This window comes from Zingiber officinale, chromosome 4B (genome assembly GCF_018446385.1).
Source record: "Zingiber officinale cultivar Zhangliang chromosome 4B, Zo_v1.1, whole genome shotgun sequence".
Lineage (NCBI taxonomy): Eukaryota > Viridiplantae > Streptophyta > Magnoliopsida > Zingiberales > Zingiberaceae > Zingiber > Zingiber officinale.
Genome location: NC_055993.1, coordinates 120906916 through 120923778, shown reverse-complemented (window position 1 = coordinate 120923778; position 16863 = coordinate 120906916). Strand labels below are relative to the sequence as shown.

The window sequence follows — 16863 nt, the reverse complement described above, 5'->3', positions numbered from 1 at the left end:
TGACTTCTTGAGGTGATAATACACTTAGCAAGTGATATTCCACTGGACTATAACTGCGTTTGGTTCAAGTTATCATGTATAAATTGGTTATGTGATTACCAAGTAATCACATAACCAAAATTATGAGGAATAAAACATAACCAAATGTTATTTGGTGCAACATAGGTAATGCAATTTTTTTTTTATTTGAAGGTTTTAATGAATAACTTAATATAATATTTTACTATATTATACTTAGTTGCAAAACCAACCATATATTATTATTATTATTTTTAAACTCTACGTTTTTTTTATATTTTTTCACATTTTTTTTACTTTTATGTGTATTTTTAAAGTTTTTTTTTTACATTTTATTTCTATTTTTTATTATTATTATTTTTTAAATTTTTTCTATTTTTTCAATATATTTTTTACGTTTTTTTTAAATTTTTATGTTTTTTTAATTTTTAATTATTATTTTTTTTTTTCTATTTTTTAAAATTTTTAATGTTTTTTAAATTTTTTTTTTAAAAGTTTTTTTTATATATTTTTTATTTTTTCTTTACATTTTTCTTTTTTTTTTACCATGTGTCCTCTTATTTGAAGTTATTTTGAGTAAAAAAATTTCGTTAATCCTAGAATCATGAAAAACTTCAGTTTCCTGATTCCAAATTGTATATCTCTTTTGTTGACGTATCTGACATAGAATATTAATCAGGAATAATCGATTACCTAAATCAAATAAAATTTTCGTTGATAACTTTAGATGAATAATCAAGATTATCAAAAATAATCCTGAACTAAATACATCCTATTAATTACGAAATTATTTTGCTCCTTGTGATTATTCATGGACGATAACACTCTTCGTCTATTATTATTTTGATAAGTTTTTTAAAGATATAAATAACCAGAATCGTCTTTGATTTTTTTAATCTAATTTTTAAATATTATTTTAATTTTTTTTATCAGGATTTTTTTTTCTAAAAATGGAAATCAAATAATTTCGAGTAAACATTCCATAGTCTGCCATGGCATAGACCTCGGACTTGACCGAAGTCCAATTTAAATTAACCGAAGCAAAATTAATCCACCAATCCGCTGTCACTTCATTGCTCTCCATTCACCATGTTTCCCCAATATATAGAAAACACGTGGACAAACAGTGAGGTTTCAAATTCCTCCTGACGCGATGATGACGTCGTGGCACTGTTGGGTTCGCATTTCTCGGTCGTTCCTGGCAGCGTCGAGCAGCGTCCTTCCACTCGACATGCTTTTCCAATCACAACCGTAGGATTCTGATCGGACGTCTAGGACGCGATTATTCGCTCATATTAGCCTATAAGGCAGGCGGCAGCAGCACCCTGGCGTCTCCTGGCCAAGGAGAGCGATCCAACGCCGAACCAAAACCAATCCCACACCAACACAAACGCAGTAAGCTCGATCGCCTTCGCATCTCTTCTCTTCGCTCTATTCGTGTTCTTCCCGTCTCTAGGATGGATCGATTCATGTGCAATGTGTTGCTATCTCTTCTGTTTTGTCCTGTTGTTGTTTTGCCACTTAGGGTTGGCCCTCGCCGCTTCTCCCACTTCGCGTCGCTAGGGTTTTGCGATTATTCGCCAATTAGACGGTACTTTGATTGTTATTGGGTTTGTGCTATTTATTTTGAGCGATTTTGACTGGTTGCTTATGGATTTGATTGCGATGCTGATTGAAAAATGTGAAAATGGGGGCGGGGCGCAGATCGGGGAGTCATGTCGGAGAGGCAGCAGTCGTCGGAGCCCGAGGAGCAGATTGACCTTGATGGGGATAACGACATCGAAGAGGAGGAGGACATGATGGATGAGGAGGACCCTTTGGAGGAGGAAAATGTGTACTCAAATGTCGGGGAGGAGTCCGGCGGGGAGGATGTTGAGGGACGTGGCTACGGAGTGGGCAGTGGCAATGATGAAGATGGAGATGGAGAAGCTGGTAGAACCGGAAGGCGTGAAAAAGTTTCAACTTTGGCAAGTGTTACTGATGATGCGCCAGAATCTATGCAAGGAGGTGTTGAAGAGGAAGAAGAAGCTGAGAAGCAAGTTGAAACTGAGGATGACGAGGAGAGTAGGAAGCGTGCTGAATTGCTCTCTCTTCCCCCTCATGGCTCAGAGGTTTTCATTGGTGGGCTGCCACGTGATGCCTCTGAGGAGGACCTTAGAGATCTCGCTGAACCATTTGGAGATATTTTTGAGGTAAAAAATCATACTTTTTTTTGTTTGTGCAAATGTGCTTATATCGCCTTGGATTGTAAATGTTTGTGATGGGTGTCAGGTAAGGATAATGAAGGACAAGGATACAAAAGAAAGTAAGGGTTTTGCTTTCATAATGTTTACAAACGGTGATGCAGCTCATAAAGCCATTGAAGGGATTCATGAGAAAGAATTCAAGGTAACATTGTCAGATTGTTGCATGGGAATCATTCTCCTGCTATACTATGATGTACATCTAAGTGTTTCTCATTTTGCTTTCAGGGACGAAAACTGAGATGTTCCTTATCACAAGCTAAGCACAGATTATTTGTTGGAAATGTGCCTAAGAGCTTGACAGAAGAAGAGCTGAGGAATATCCTTGAGGAAAGTGGTCCAGGGGTTGAAAATGTTGAAATTTTTAAGGTTGGTTTCATTCTGTGAAATTAAGTCAGTGGCAATCTTTCAATCTCCTCATTTGCATTCCTTTTTTCATCTTGATGTTTCACAGGATCCACAAAATCCAACACGTAACCGAGGTTTCCTTTTTGTTGAGTACTACAACCATGCCTGTGCTGAATATGCAAGACAGAAAATGACGACTCCAAACTTTAAGTTGGATGGAACTAATCCCACTATCAGCTGGGCTGATCCTAAAAACTCAGCAGATTCCTCTGCTGCTTCTCAGGCAAGTTGCTTTCCCAGAGGAGTGCTTGACTTTTTGCTTCCTATGAGTGGTTCATTCATTTATAGACACCTTTAATTCATTCATATACCACACTTTCCGACTACTATATACTTGATTACTTCATCAGCAATGTGATAACTCATTTATATTCTCCTATTGGTGGTTGTCATTCAAGACTAACATATGGATCAGATGGATGTTGCCAATACCATTCTCTTTAGCTCTCTTTCTTGGACTTGTTTATGTTAAACAAGCTCCAGATCAGGTTATATTGTTCGGTAGGATTTAACTGTGTGTAAGCTTCTGGAGAAATCACAACTATAATTCAATTTTCATTAGACATGCTGCATTTAGAGTTATGGTATTGGCAGTTAGTGGATACTGATTTACTTGAGGAAGCATGCCATTTTAGTATTTTACGCTTAAGGAAGTATACAACTGAACTAATCTATTTAAATGATTTAATTGAGGAGACTCAATTGATAAGGCGCAAACAAACTGATACTTCATAGATTCTCTATCATTTTTGCAGAAAGATGGTGATTGATCACTGTCTACTTGCTATCTATGTTTAATAGGAGAGTCAATATATGTTATTATTACCATAATTAGCATTTGAAAATGGAGTTGATGGTAAACCTAGAGTTAAAAAAGAATCACTAAATGATTGTGTTGAGCATTCTTTAGAATATTAAAATAGAAAAATGAAATTCAAAGAGACATGAATCATATCAGTCAAGGACTGTATCGATGCATACTAATTTGGTGACTTGGTTTTATTCTTGACTGAAGTTCTACATTTGGACGAATATTGCACTTTTGTTGTAGGACTATTATCACTTGATTAGAAGTTTGACATATTTCTATTTTGGCTCATATGGGTATACCCTATGATTACAATGCAATTGGCTCCAATCATAGTCTCCTTTCCTTGAGTGCACTAAGCATACAGAGAGGAGCTGCCATTTCATTCATGACAAAATGTCGCGACACTTCATGCATGTAACTAACGACCAACTTGCCGATGCTTATTTTGTAAAATTATGCAACAAACTTGGCATGATTTGATATCTATGTTTCAACTTTAGGAGTGCTATATTGTTTTATTTCGTCCCCCACTGTGTAGTGTGTCTTCTCAAGAAAAGTGGCTTAGTTTTCCTCGTTCAACTGAAATATAGAGAGAGATTAGATGACCTCGGTGTTGAATACCTTATTCAAGTGGATGTGTAATACTGATGAAAAATAATTGAACATCAGACATAGAAATAGCAAAGGGTTCTCCAAGTCAAGTAAAATAAGCCCCCAAATCCTAATAGCAATAGAGAATGGGAGATGGGATGACTAAAATCTCACAATTAAACTTATTAGTTCACAAGCAATAAAAAAAAGGTAACTCTTTTGGTAAAAAAGCGCCATTGTCACTATGCATCCACAAAACTAAAATAAATGCTCAGTAATTAGACTTTGGTTTCTAATCATGATGGTTCTGGTAGATGAGTTGGTTTTCTACATATGCTAGCTACCATAAATCGGGCTGGATGGATGAATTAGGTAGCCCAAGTGAAGCGGATAGTCTGAGTGAGCCAAACAAGTTAAGTAGGATTAGTAAACTATGGGGGTTAAATAGATCAAACTGGATGAGTGTGTTAGGCAGATTGTGAGATGGGCCCTTAAACAAGTGGGATAAGGGTGGTGTTGGAATATTTCTTATAGGTATATTTTACTATGTTTGCATCATGCATTCTATATCTTGTACATTCTTTACAACTTCTTTAGGGATTAGAATGAACAAAACCTGTTCCATTTCCTAGGAATTTGTATTCAATTTGTTGGCAATTTCATTCCATCAACCTAACATGGGATAATGTTTTGGACATGAATGTTGGTTTGGATTATAGGGCAACAAGATTTTCATTTAATCATTGATTTTTTTGGAACAATTTATTTGGCGTTTATTTATGTTACCAATTCCCATTTTTATAAGTAATTCAAGAATAGGATAGAATTTCTAGATGGACTTAAAAAAGTCTATTCCGACTGGACGACATGCATGCAGCTCGGTAGCTGCAAATCTCATGGCTTTATGTGAGCTGCAGCAAGACTTGCCAGGCTTATCAGAGGCAAGGGAAGTGGAAGAAATTATTTGAACAGTTGTGACATTCGATGGACAATAAAGCTTGTGAGTGATAGTGATTGACATTCTGTTGCGTTTCTGTTTTGGCATGTCAAGAATCTGGATGTTCAATCTTAATTTTTTAATGGTCTGAATTATTGCTCAAATTTAATTTTGACACCGTATGTTACTTACGAGAACCCGATAAGAAATAAGAAATAAAAAATGAGAACATTAGAGATAAAGTCAGGTTCACCTATTGAGGGAAAACTCTAGGAGACGCATTTAAAATGGTATGGATATGTAATTGGGTGATCAATAAATACACCACAATTAGGTGAGTGAGCGCATGACAAATACACATTAATCTAGGAAAAGGGATTAAAAAAAACTTGATTAGCAACGATAATACAAGATAAAGTTCATTTAAATATAGATGAGGATATAGTAAGGGATCAAGTTCAATGACATAAAAAACATCCATATAATCTCATTTAGTGGGATAAAAACTTGGTTGTTATTATTGTACCGTAGATAGCAAGTTTGAATAACATGTGTTGATCTAGGTGGTAGGATTGCTCAGTCATTGCTCCCGATACAGGGTTTGAAGGTTCGTGTTTTTAGTGGATCAGATCCCAACCTTGTCTGTGATTGCCTATCTGTTTCCGTTTTCATTTACTTTTCTATTCGCGAGAAGCCTCTAGTATTGATAGCTGAACCACCAGGTAGTGGAACACATTGCAAATATTTGAGTTGGACTGGATTTAAAATTTTAATGTTCATGTCGAGTCCAACATTCAGTTATTTTATTGGAAAATATGTATAATTTTACATATTTGATAAGTTGTTTCTGATTTAGTCGTTATACTTCCGATTATGATTCTTCACTAATGCTAATCATCCAGAAGCACCTTTTTTTTCAAGCACTACAATGATTGTTTAAATTGTTGCAGGTGAAGGCTATCTATGTGAAAAATTTGCCGGAGACTGTCACCTCTGAGCAACTGAAGGAACTTTTCGAAAGTAATGGAGAGATCACAAAAGTCGTTTTGCCGCCAGCTAAAGCTGGGCAGAGCAAGAGGGACTTTGGATTCATTCATTTCGCAGAGAGGTCTAGTGCTCTAAAAGCCGTTAAAGGAACTGAAAAATATGAGATTGACGGTAACTACGTTACAATTTGATTTCCATGCTATCCAAATTGTCTACAAAATCAAAATTTCAAAATTAAACTCAAAACATAGTAATTTTTTTTTGCCGTCTCGTATCTTGCTATGCAGTTTCATATTTTCTTAGCCTTTCCTTTCTGCTTATTGTTAAACCAAAGGGCATACATTAGAGATCTCCCTTGCCAAGCCTCAGACAGACAAGAAAAATGATCACAGTTCGAAACCCGGACTTCTTCCGAATTTCCCGCCATACCCCCCTTATGGCTATCCAGGGTCTTATGGTGCTGGAGGATACGGTGCAGGAGGACTCGGTCAGGTTGGTTTTCGACACAGAGATTACAGTGTAAGCTGTTAAAAGCTTTAGTTTTATGCTTTTGATTGATCAATTCTTTCGACTTGTTTAAACACAGCCAATGATATATGGCCGAGGACCAATGCCTGCCGGCATGAGAATGGTGCCAATGATGCTACCTGATGGTCGCCTTGGTTATGTCTTGTGAGTAGCACACTCGTATTAGCGAACTAAAACCATCTACTTTGGCCTCATTGTTTCAATCACCCATACTTCGCATTTGCACCTTTCAGGCAACAGCCTGGCACACAGCCCCCTCCGCCGCCGCCACCTCGTCGCGGTGACCGCAGCAGTGGATCAAGCGATAGGGGAAGTCGGGACATAGATGGTAACCGCGGGCGCCGCTACCGCCCTTACTAAGAGTCAGGTAGGCAGTTGCTTTGCTATACTGTGTCCTAATACTTGTCTAGGGGTTTTGCATCTTGGTAGTCATCAATTTGACATTGTTGAATCATCAAATGGAGAAGAAATGAAGACTCTAATGATGGTTGTACTTAAACCTACATCATAATCAAGTACTTTATGGGGCCGTTTATGGTTCTAACTCAATTCAATTTTTTAAAAACTATTAGCAATGATTAATAAAATAAATCCCTATTAACCTCTAATTAATTGCAATATTCACCTCTATGTGAGACAAAATCACTAGTGTTATGATGCATATTTTGATTGATGTTTATTTGGACTCGAGGGGAAAAAAAAGTGTAGCACTTTAGGATATTTTTATTTCAACATTGTTGTAGCAAGTGCGGTATAACACTTTCAATCATATCTGTTAGAATATGTAGCAAGAATATGTAGCAGTTTTGATTATTGTTTAACTCCGATGAGTTTGCGGCAACTTGTGATTGCCTTGGGGAACCCTCGTGGCTGCAAGCAACCTCACAGAGGTTTTGTGGTGTTGTTGCGAGAGAGAGATTCGAGCAAAGTTGCGGGGGTTGATGAGTAAGGAAAGAAAAGTTCATCCCGTTCAAGAAAGAACACGAAATGAGATTGGACTCGGCACTGTCTAGAAGTAAAGGAAATTGATTCAACTAATGATCTATCTAAATTCAAAAAGACATGGATTTTATTTCTCTTAAACTCAAATGTTAAATGAACACGTATCGCACGAGGGGGAAAGAATTTATAGATCATTTTATCTACTTTCAACTAGTGAGCGTGTCGAACACTGCTGTCCCTCGACTATGCCAACGATGTTAGCCATTCTCGAACTATCTTGTGTCGATTGCTCCAGAGTGCGGTCACTTCTGAGGTGCCCTAACCTCTTGGACCCGTTCAAGAAAAAGCTCATGGTCCGGCCCAGCCCAAGCTTATAGTCTTACCCAACCCAACTCAGCAACAACGCAAGTCACGACTTACGCGACACCCTTTGCAGACCTGTAAAAAGGGTCTCTGCTTAATAAGCAGCTTCGCCGACGCCGTCGTCCCCAAATCCCTATAAATTGAATCGCGAAGGGACAAGACGCTCTCGCTGTTTCTCCCTCGCTTCGTCTCCCCCCAAATTCCTCCACCCCGCCGATCTCTTCACGTCCACCGCCTCCTCCGCCGATCGCCCTCGGATCCCCCCTCCGCAATGCCCGTTATCCCAGCGGGCGCAGATCGATCCAGGAATTAGGGTTTCCTCCCGGAACCCTAGAAATCGTTCTCGCCTCCGATCGATTCCATTTCGGAGGGTCGTGGGTGAGAAGAATCTCACCCTTTTTACCTGTCTGACGCCATGGAGGCTCCCGTGGGCCTCAATGGAACCATTCCCGTGTCTGCCTCCCAGGCGGCGAGAAAGGAGTGGCGCGCCATGCCGGACCACTCTTATCGGAGCAATGGAGGCGAGGTGAGGCTTTTGAAGTTTTTTGCCCCTTTCTTCTTGTTCTTTCTTGTCTGAAATGTGTTTGTTTACTGCTTCGCAGGAGAGAGAGCATCTTAATGTGAACCAATCAGCTGAGAGGACAATACATGAGGTGTGTATGTTCTGATAGGTTCTCTCTGATAAGTGAATCTCGTTTTTTCCCCACACTTTCAGTTAGGAAACGATTTTGGTGAAGACCTGACGTTTACGGATGACGTTTTGGTGATAAGGTGCAGGTTGGTTCGGGACGCCAGGACGTGGAATTCTGTTCACTTACGATTGATGTTGGTAGTCAAATAACTGACGATATGTTGCAAAGGAAGCTGCAAGAGATCTCAAGGCTGAGAGAACAACTTCAGCAAATGGAGATTGAACTTGCTAGGACAATTGCTAGGTCTGAGGTGCTAGAAATGCAAAATACTTATGAAGTAAAGCTCAAGGAGCAGATTGACATCAACAACAATCTCAAGGCATCTAACACATGCACTTTACTCTTCCTCTATAAGAGGGTGGTTTGCTTGATTTATTAAAATTGCTGGTGTTTCTCTTTAATAATTGTTGTGGCTTTGGATTTCAGCTATTATTATTCACATGTGTTCTTGGCTACATATTTAAATACAAATATATTAACAATCTGATACAGTGCATATTATTTGTATTTGCCTTTAACACCCAGTTTTAAGTTTCCATCAAAGAATGGCTACTACGTCATTATTACCATGTGTACTTTAATTTCCTCTTATAATAATTGTTTATGACTGGTTTTAAAAAATAAAAAAGCCCTAGTGAAAATGATATTTTGCCCTTTTTTCCACTTCAAAATTGTTGGTTTACCTGAATTTTTTTAGTTAAAGTTATATGTTAGTGCCAAAATCTTTTGTATGCTACTTTAATATGTGATTCCATCTTTCTTGTTGTTTGCTCAACAGCTGAATTTTTGCTATTCTGACTTATAAGGTTAGTTTTGCACTCATCTTATCTTCTTCAATGCTTTGAATAGTGTTTTTGTTTGTCTACCTATATTTGCTCAAGGCTTTGACTTTGGTTCTTGATGTCTCTAAGCAAGTTAAATACCTATGTTCTTAAGTCTGTACATTCTCCATTCTTCTACTCTTGTGAGTTTATTTGCAGTTACTTCACTTGGATCGAATATTTGATTCATGTGACTTTTTCTCCTAATTCATCCTACTATTTGAACAGGAGCAACTTCGCGAAAGGGAAAAACGTTTACTTGAACTTGAGAGGAAAGTGGAAGAGAAAGAGAGGGAGCTACATACTATGAAAATTGACAGTGAAGCAGTTTGTTTCGCTTGCCTCTATTTTCTTTTGCTGTTTTAATTGGAAGCTTGAGTTTTATTTGAGGGTTTACATTTTTTGTTAGGCATGGGCTAAAGAAGATCTTCTTAGGGAGCAAAATAAAGAGTTAGCCAACTATAGGTATATGAGTTTCCTCTAAAATTTGTTAAATGCTCCAGATTTCGTTATTAGTTTTCCCTTGAAACTGTTATCTTGAATTAATCAGGTATCATTCCCTTTATCTTAATTTTGGAAATTCTATTTAGCCAATTCTAAGAGTATGTACTGGTCCCTGAAATTTAGTTTTGTATGTATATCTTGTGTCCCACAAATTACCCTAGCGCTATTCCCATCAGCCTTTTTTTTCTGTAAAATTTGTTAATATTGTTAGCACAAGTGTATCAAGAACATTTATACACTTTTGGTTCCCGTGTTGGAATGATTGATGACTATTTATACAGCAATCTGTTACTTTGTTTGGTAGCAGTATTGGGTGCATACTTTTGGTTCCCTTGTTGGAATGATTGATGACTATTTATACAGCAATCTGTTACTTTGTTTGGTAGCAGTATTGGGTGCACTCACTGTGCATTTGTTTCTTGAATATAGTAAACAGTAGGTTGGGGTTATGTTGAACGTTATGTTGCTTGCTTTATAATAAAACAATTATGCCAAGGGCTCATCCTGTTCTCTTTCATTAACTGTTTTTGTGTTTTATATGGAATTCTATTTTTATTTAGTTTACTGAATGATTTTGTGAATATTTAAAACAATTCTACTAGAGTGAAGCTTCATAAGCCTAATAGCGATTTTATGCAGAAGGGAGCGTGATAACTCTGAAGCTGAAAGAGCACAGCACCTGAGTCAAATTCATGATTTCCAAGAACTCATTCAAGATAAAGAGGGTCAAATCCTTGCATTGCAAGAGCAGGTTGCCCTGAAGCTTTCTTTATTTATATACTTTCATTTCAGAATGAGCTTCTTCTCCCTGTAGTTGAAACCTAAGCTGATGAACTCTTGCCTCTTGGGACCTTAAGTTTCATTTTAAGCATTAGTTAACATTTTGTCTTGTGGATCGTTTCTTAGAAATATTACTGATGTGGCAGTGGGATGAACTGATACCACTTGAGGCAACACAAGCAAAATCTGTCATAGAGAAAGAAGGAAAAGTTTCATGAATCAAGAACAAATTACATGTAAACCAAAAACCCGATTCTCTTAAGATGTCTAACTCACCCTAAAAATATATCTTTTTTTAAGAACTTATACAACTTTTCAAAACATAACAAACTTGTAAGCAAATTTAATACCTTAAAATTTTGAAATGAACCTTGCAGTTTAGCCCCATATTTTGAACCACATCAACTACTTGATGTCATGAAGGGAAGCCTTGGCGCAACGGTAAAGTTGTTGCTTTGTGACCAAAAGGTCACAAGTTCGAATCCTGAAAACAACCTCTTGCAAAAAGCAGGGTACGGATGCGTACAATAGATCCTTCCCTGGACCCCATGCAGCGAGAGATTCGTGCAGTGGGTTGTCTGTTTTTTTTATCAACTACTTAATGTCATGTACATGCCAATTGATAATGATCTAGTGCCACCTACATTCTAGTTATTTGGTTTTTGGATAGGATGATCCATGCATTTCTTTTCTTTCTTATTTTTCAAGCAGGTGAACCTACTAATATATTCAAAGTTCACAATGGATTTCAAGGGTGACATTTATATGTGGATTTTGTGGAGCACTAAGTTTTTATGGATTTGATTAATTAATTGGTCATTGATCAATTTGAAAACAGTTAAATCTTGAGCTTCATTCGATCATAGCATACTTAGAAATCAGGTTAAACTGTTTTGGTTATTAACTGTAATCTTCAAACTGTATGCCCAGCTAGTTGTGTTTAACCCTCAAAGTTGATGCACAGAAGCTAGGTTTGATCTGATTGATTTTCTTAATGCATTTTCTGAAGTTTCAGTTCTTATGACTCTACTCTACTATTAATATTATTTATATTTCTACTGTATATCATTTATTATTATTATTTTTTAAAAAAATTGTGGTTCAACTACCCACATTTTGACCAGTAAGCCAGTGGCTTGAATGTATATTTGCTTATTTTTTGGTCACGATCAGATTAGGATGTTTCCATGTCACTCATTATCTTCTGTTTCTATCAAGTGCAACTCACTGGACTAAGAGCGAAGGGCTACATGTAAGAAATGCTCATTTACATGTTTCAACACCATCGGAAACTTGAAGCTTCGTTTTCAGATCTGTCAGTATGATAGTTTAAATGTATCATATAGATTGAAAAAGTTTGTAGAAATGCTCTTCTTGGTAAGCAGTGTTTTCCCCCTACACTTTCTGGGAGCTTCAGGTTGACGTTTTCTTTGTAAAACACAATCATTTCTCAGATATATGATCTGTACTTTTGTTGGTTTTGCTTGTTGCCTAGAGTTCTATGCATCAGTGGATGTACAATATTCTCATCTTCAGATTAGCGATATTTTTGGGAATCCAAAATTCTCTAAAGAAGCTGACATAACTTGTGTGATTGTATCAACCTATAATAGATTATGGATTTAAGCCTTAGTGGGAACAACATTGTTTGTTAGCTGATCTCACTGCAATTTCTTAAGCTTCTGAAGATGGGCTTCAATGGAATTCCGCAAAGGATGTATCCAGCTTTATGGTAAAGATGCTAGATAGTCACTGTTATTATAATCAAGAGAGTTATCTGGTTTGTGAAATTGGATTATCCCATAACATGAGAAAGGTGAGAACAGACACATAAATTAAGGCTATCTAAAAGCTCCTCTGAAGTTGCTGGAGGATTCCAATACAGATCAGACAAATATTGTCCAGGAAAAACCACATACCTGCTTGAATATTTTTTGTTTGATCTAATTATTTGCTAGATATTTTGACAAAACTGCCTGGTTTGGACTGGATATGCTAACTGAAATTGATTATTGTTTTAATAGTTTATTCACCTTTTGTAATCTAACACATTGATTTGAAGTTTTGTCTAGTTGTCTGCAGTCTCCAACTGTAGCATATCCTTTTGTTTCCTTATTCTAAACAAACTGATCATATTCTCTCAGCATCGAGTTGCACAAGAAACTATTCATTTCAAGGAGGAACAGTTGAGAGAGGCACACACATGGATTGCACGTGTTCAAGAAATGGATGCTCTGCAGTCATCCACCAACCAGTCCTTGCAAGTTGAGCTACGAGAACGTATTGAGCACGTTAACCAATATTGGATCAGTATTCAACGGCAGGTTAGATTGTTAATGCTTTGTAATTTCAATGACAAAAGAAATTGAAAGCATAACCCTTTTTGTTTGTGATAAATTTATGATAGATTATTATATTCAACTTGCAAGATGGTTGTAGCCAATCCCCTATTAATTTGAACTCACAATTTTTTTGTATTGTCTGTTAGTATATTTCTGTTTAATTTTTCGATACTTTGCTAGTTTCTTGAAATGGAACACCATCATATGCAAGCTATACAACAACTTCAGCTGGAGTTGGCTGAAGCAAGGGGAAATAATGGGAAACATAAAGATGGGTCACAAGTTGCCCGGGAGAACTCAGTGGATTCATCTAATTCTAATGCAAGCCAGATTAATGTGATAGATGGTGGAAAATCAAACGCTCAGCTGGGTTTCTCATCTAATGGAAGTGTAGATGGGACTTCAGCCTATGTTTCAACTTCCAATCCCTCTTCTAAGGTAAGAAAAGGTGTTAGTTTTCTAATTTTTTGCTTTTCATGCTAGAATCAAACAGTTATGATCTCTTCAGATATGGAAGGTTGGTGACTTCAGTCTTATATCTGTTATGTGTTGGAAGACAAAAGTACTTTTTGATTGCTGTTGGAATTTACTCTGAATTATATTAACTCAATCCATATAATTGTCAAAAGAGTCTCAGAGAATAATTAAGTTGGATGAATTTCAATTTTTTCTAAGAACTTTTGATATCTTGAATATAATTTACAACAGCAAGACACTGATGAAGATATCATTAATACATTAAAATGTGAATAGTTGAAAGGGAAGTGAGTTTTGTTTGATGATGTTTTATCATTTAGCTTAAGTGAAATATTGATCAGATTATGACATTCAAGAATCCAACTTAAATCTTCTCACTTAGATATGATGTTTTCTAATTGTTATAAGATATTGCATTCTCCTGCAGTATACATATTTAATAAATTCCTAACCTGAGCTTATTTATTTATTTTCCTTGCAAATTAAATATAAATATCTATACCATGCACGATTAGAGTTTGCATTTCTAAATTTCTTCCTTTTAGCAGCCTGAGCATGTTCCTGATGTTCCTCTAGTACCCTCCACCCTAATGGGAATGAATAGCTTCATTCCTCCAGGACAGATAGCTTCGCTGCATCCCTACATGTTGAATCCACTGAGTGTTCCTCACCCAGCAACATCCACCAATTTGCACATTCCCCAATCTCACATGGATCCTTATCAATCAATTCCTATAATTCCAAATCATCAACAATGGCAAAATCAGCGAGTACTGGTACTGTAGACTTTCTGGCTTTTTGGTTGACTAGTGCCTATTATTTTTCAATTTTTTAAAAAAACTTTCCCCCCTTTCTTTAGGCCCTCTCGGATGTCTCTCAGATACCTAATGAGAGCAAGCATCCGTTAACTCAAACACAGCATGGTCTTTTAGGATCAGATACCCATTATAGCTTCAATCTACCTGGTGAATTAGGGGCAGTCCACCAGGAGCATCTTAGCAGCCACGGCGACAAACAAGTGCCTAGCCATTCAGGCAATGGTTCAAGCGAAGAAGTACAGGTTAAGAAATATTAACTATTATCCTGTAATTCTCTTTATGATGAATGTTAGACTTATGCTAGCTTCTGGGTTCCAGGTGCTCAGATCTAATATTAAACAGTCCTCAGTTACCCAACAATCTCAAGGTACACTTGATGCACCTCCGCATTTGGATTCTGCTAGCGAATACTACCCATCAGATAAGAAGACAGAAATCAAGGTTTGTGTCACTTTATACCCTGAATGTGGCTGCTTATCTTTGATAAATCTGATTCCCTCGTTGAAAAGTATAATAGGCATAATGTCCTCATTGAAAAGTATAATAAATCAATCTACAACCATATTTCTTATGCGCATTTCTTCTTTGGTTTCCAGGCTGAGGACGTTTTACCATCAGAGAACAAATCACTGGAGGAAGGGCTAAAATCTGGACAGGAGTGGCCTGCTTCAAGTGTCACAATATCAACTAGGCAAATCTCTGTCAGTTCAAATGGTACTGCAGAGTCAACTATCTTTGCTGCACCGGTTTCAAATACTTTAATGCCTAGTAACCCACCGTTAGAGCCCAAACTTCTTGATGAACGATCACTGTTAGTTTGCATTGTTCGTGCAATTCCTGCTGGATCAGATGGAAAAATCAGAATCAGTACAACAGTGAGTTACATTTGACCCATATTTTACCCTTCAAATTAATCTTACCATTTTTTTTTGTTTAGCTACCAAACAGACTTGGCAAAATGCTTGCACCTCTGCATTGGCATGATTACAAGAAGTGTTATGGAAAGCTTGATGAATTTCTTGCTCATCACCCTGAGGTAAGCTTTACTCCTTGGTGCTTATTTTGTACTCTGAGCTCATGTTAATTGCGTTTTATTGTTGCAATTTCAGTTATTTGTTATTGAAGGGGATTTTATCCACCTCCGTGAAGGAGCACAACAAATCATATCTGCAACTGCAGCTTTTGCGAAAGTTGCTGCTGCTGCTTCGGCATCTTCTGCTCCTTACACATCTCTGTTGTCTTCTGTTGCCGTCACTCCAGTTGCCCAAGTCAATCGTCAAAAAGTGACACAATCAATTGAATCAAAAGCTGCAATCTCTGTGCCCTTGGCAGATGCTGTGGCCATGGCCAATGCAGGAGTCCAAAGTGACACACCCACTCAGATTTTAACAAGACAGGATCCCCGACCAAATGACGCCAGATCTAATCTTATTCAGGGCCTATCCAATGTAACAATATCTAATAAGTTAAAGAACGTCCAAGAAGCTAATGCCTTGCCTTCTGGAGCCAAACTTGGCAATGTATTTGTGCACTCTGCGGTTGGAAATACATCAAATCTCGATAGAACCAATTTATCTTGGCAAAACAAAGGGACTGGCAATGGAAGACACAGCTTGGGAGGGAAGCAGCTGGGAAGGTACCATTAATATTTAGCTTAGATGAATCTAACTGTGCATTGCTTCTTGTCAATCACGTTGTGTCTAATGCTTCTGACTATTGATATTGTATCAGGTCCTCTGGGTCCAACATGATCTCCCGGCGATAGTAAGTCCAATTTGTCGTATTTTTCTCAGTATCATCACAAAGGTCCATGTAGTTGCTATCACAAATCCACAACCTTCATGTAGAGTTAGTTCTATTGAACATTGTAATGAGAATTTTGACATGATCAAGAAAAACAAAGTTCGTTATTGGATTCATTACCCAAATATTAATATGCTTTTTTTTTGTTTAATTGAAGGAACTACTGGTGAGATGGAAAAGCTGCCCAACAAGACGCTGAAGATTGTTCTCTGATTAAAGTTGTGGAGATCTTTTCATGGATTTGATAAAAGGTTGTCATTTTTTATTCCCATTAACGTAAATTTTTGCTGAGTTCTCTGTACTCAGATTCATGTTTCAAACTGGAAAGCAAGAGGAAAGAGAAAAGAAAAAAAAATCATGCAACTATTACTAATACTCGATCTGCTTCTTGAACCTTGATAGATTGGCATTTGACCTCTTTGTCAAGTTCAACCTTTTCGACGATTCTGTAATTTACTCGACTTTATACTAGAACATGTTGAGAAATGATTTGAGTATTTTTTTTTATCCTAATGTTTGTTTATTTGTTCCATGCTTGGATTAGTATGAGCAAGTGTTTCATTATTGATGAATCTTCACACACGTTATCATTGCAATTGAGTATTATTCCTTGTGGTTGTGAGTGTTGCTGGAGCTGGAGGTCTATCCCCATGAACTCGGTAGAAGTTGTGGTTCAGACTGGTGTTGGGTGACAAATGTTGCCGGAAATCAGATGACAAGTTGGCCGTGAGGTGATCAGCAAGCAGGAAGGAACCATAATATAAATGATCTGGATGTTGTCTCTCACAAATTCTGTCG

General features: G+C 37.3%; 2 protein-coding genes across 6 annotated transcripts; both read left to right on the top strand.

Moving 5' to 3' along the window:
* Nucleotides 1–1292: 1292 nt before the first annotated feature.
* Nucleotides 1293–7072, top strand: LOC121976307 (heterogeneous nuclear ribonucleoprotein Q-like). 2 transcript variants are annotated; one of them, XM_042528421.1, is made up of 10 exons: nt 1293–1413; nt 1544–1609; nt 1723–2210; nt 2290–2406; nt 2490–2630; nt 2716–2892; nt 5959–6166; nt 6330–6487; nt 6582–6667; nt 6757–7072. In XM_042528421.1, the coding sequence occupies exons 3-10, from the start codon at nt 1734–1736 to the stop codon at nt 6881–6883; spliced, it is 1491 nt and encodes a 496-aa protein (XP_042384355.1). In that variant the 5' UTR covers nt 1293–1413; nt 1544–1609; nt 1723–1733; the 3' UTR covers nt 6884–7072. The 2 variants fall into 2 exon arrangements, with proteins under 2 accessions (XP_042384355.1, XP_042384356.1); XM_042528422.1 differs by lacking the exon at nt 1544–1609 and having other exon boundaries at nt 1345–1413.
* An 870-nt stretch (nt 7073–7942) lies between these two features.
* LOC121976306 (stress response protein NST1-like) lies at nt 7943–16571 on the top strand. 4 transcript variants are annotated; one of them, XM_042528418.1, is made up of 16 exons: nt 7943–8354; nt 8431–8481; nt 8600–8839; nt 9570–9668; nt 9751–9806; nt 10488–10596; nt 12770–12949; nt 13148–13405; nt 13990–14220; nt 14304–14504; nt 14581–14703; nt 14859–15137; nt 15200–15298; nt 15372–15898; nt 15994–16026; nt 16223–16571. In XM_042528418.1, coding segments are annotated over exons 1-16 (2598 nt in total). In that variant the 5' UTR covers nt 7943–8243; the 3' UTR covers nt 16224–16571. The 4 variants fall into 4 exon arrangements, with proteins under 4 accessions (XP_042384352.1, XP_042384350.1, XP_042384353.1 ...); XM_042528416.1 differs by having other exon boundaries at nt 10485–10596; XM_042528419.1 differs by having other exon boundaries at nt 7944–8354; nt 8606–8839; nt 10485–10596.
* Nucleotides 16572–16863: the final 292 nt, after the last annotated feature.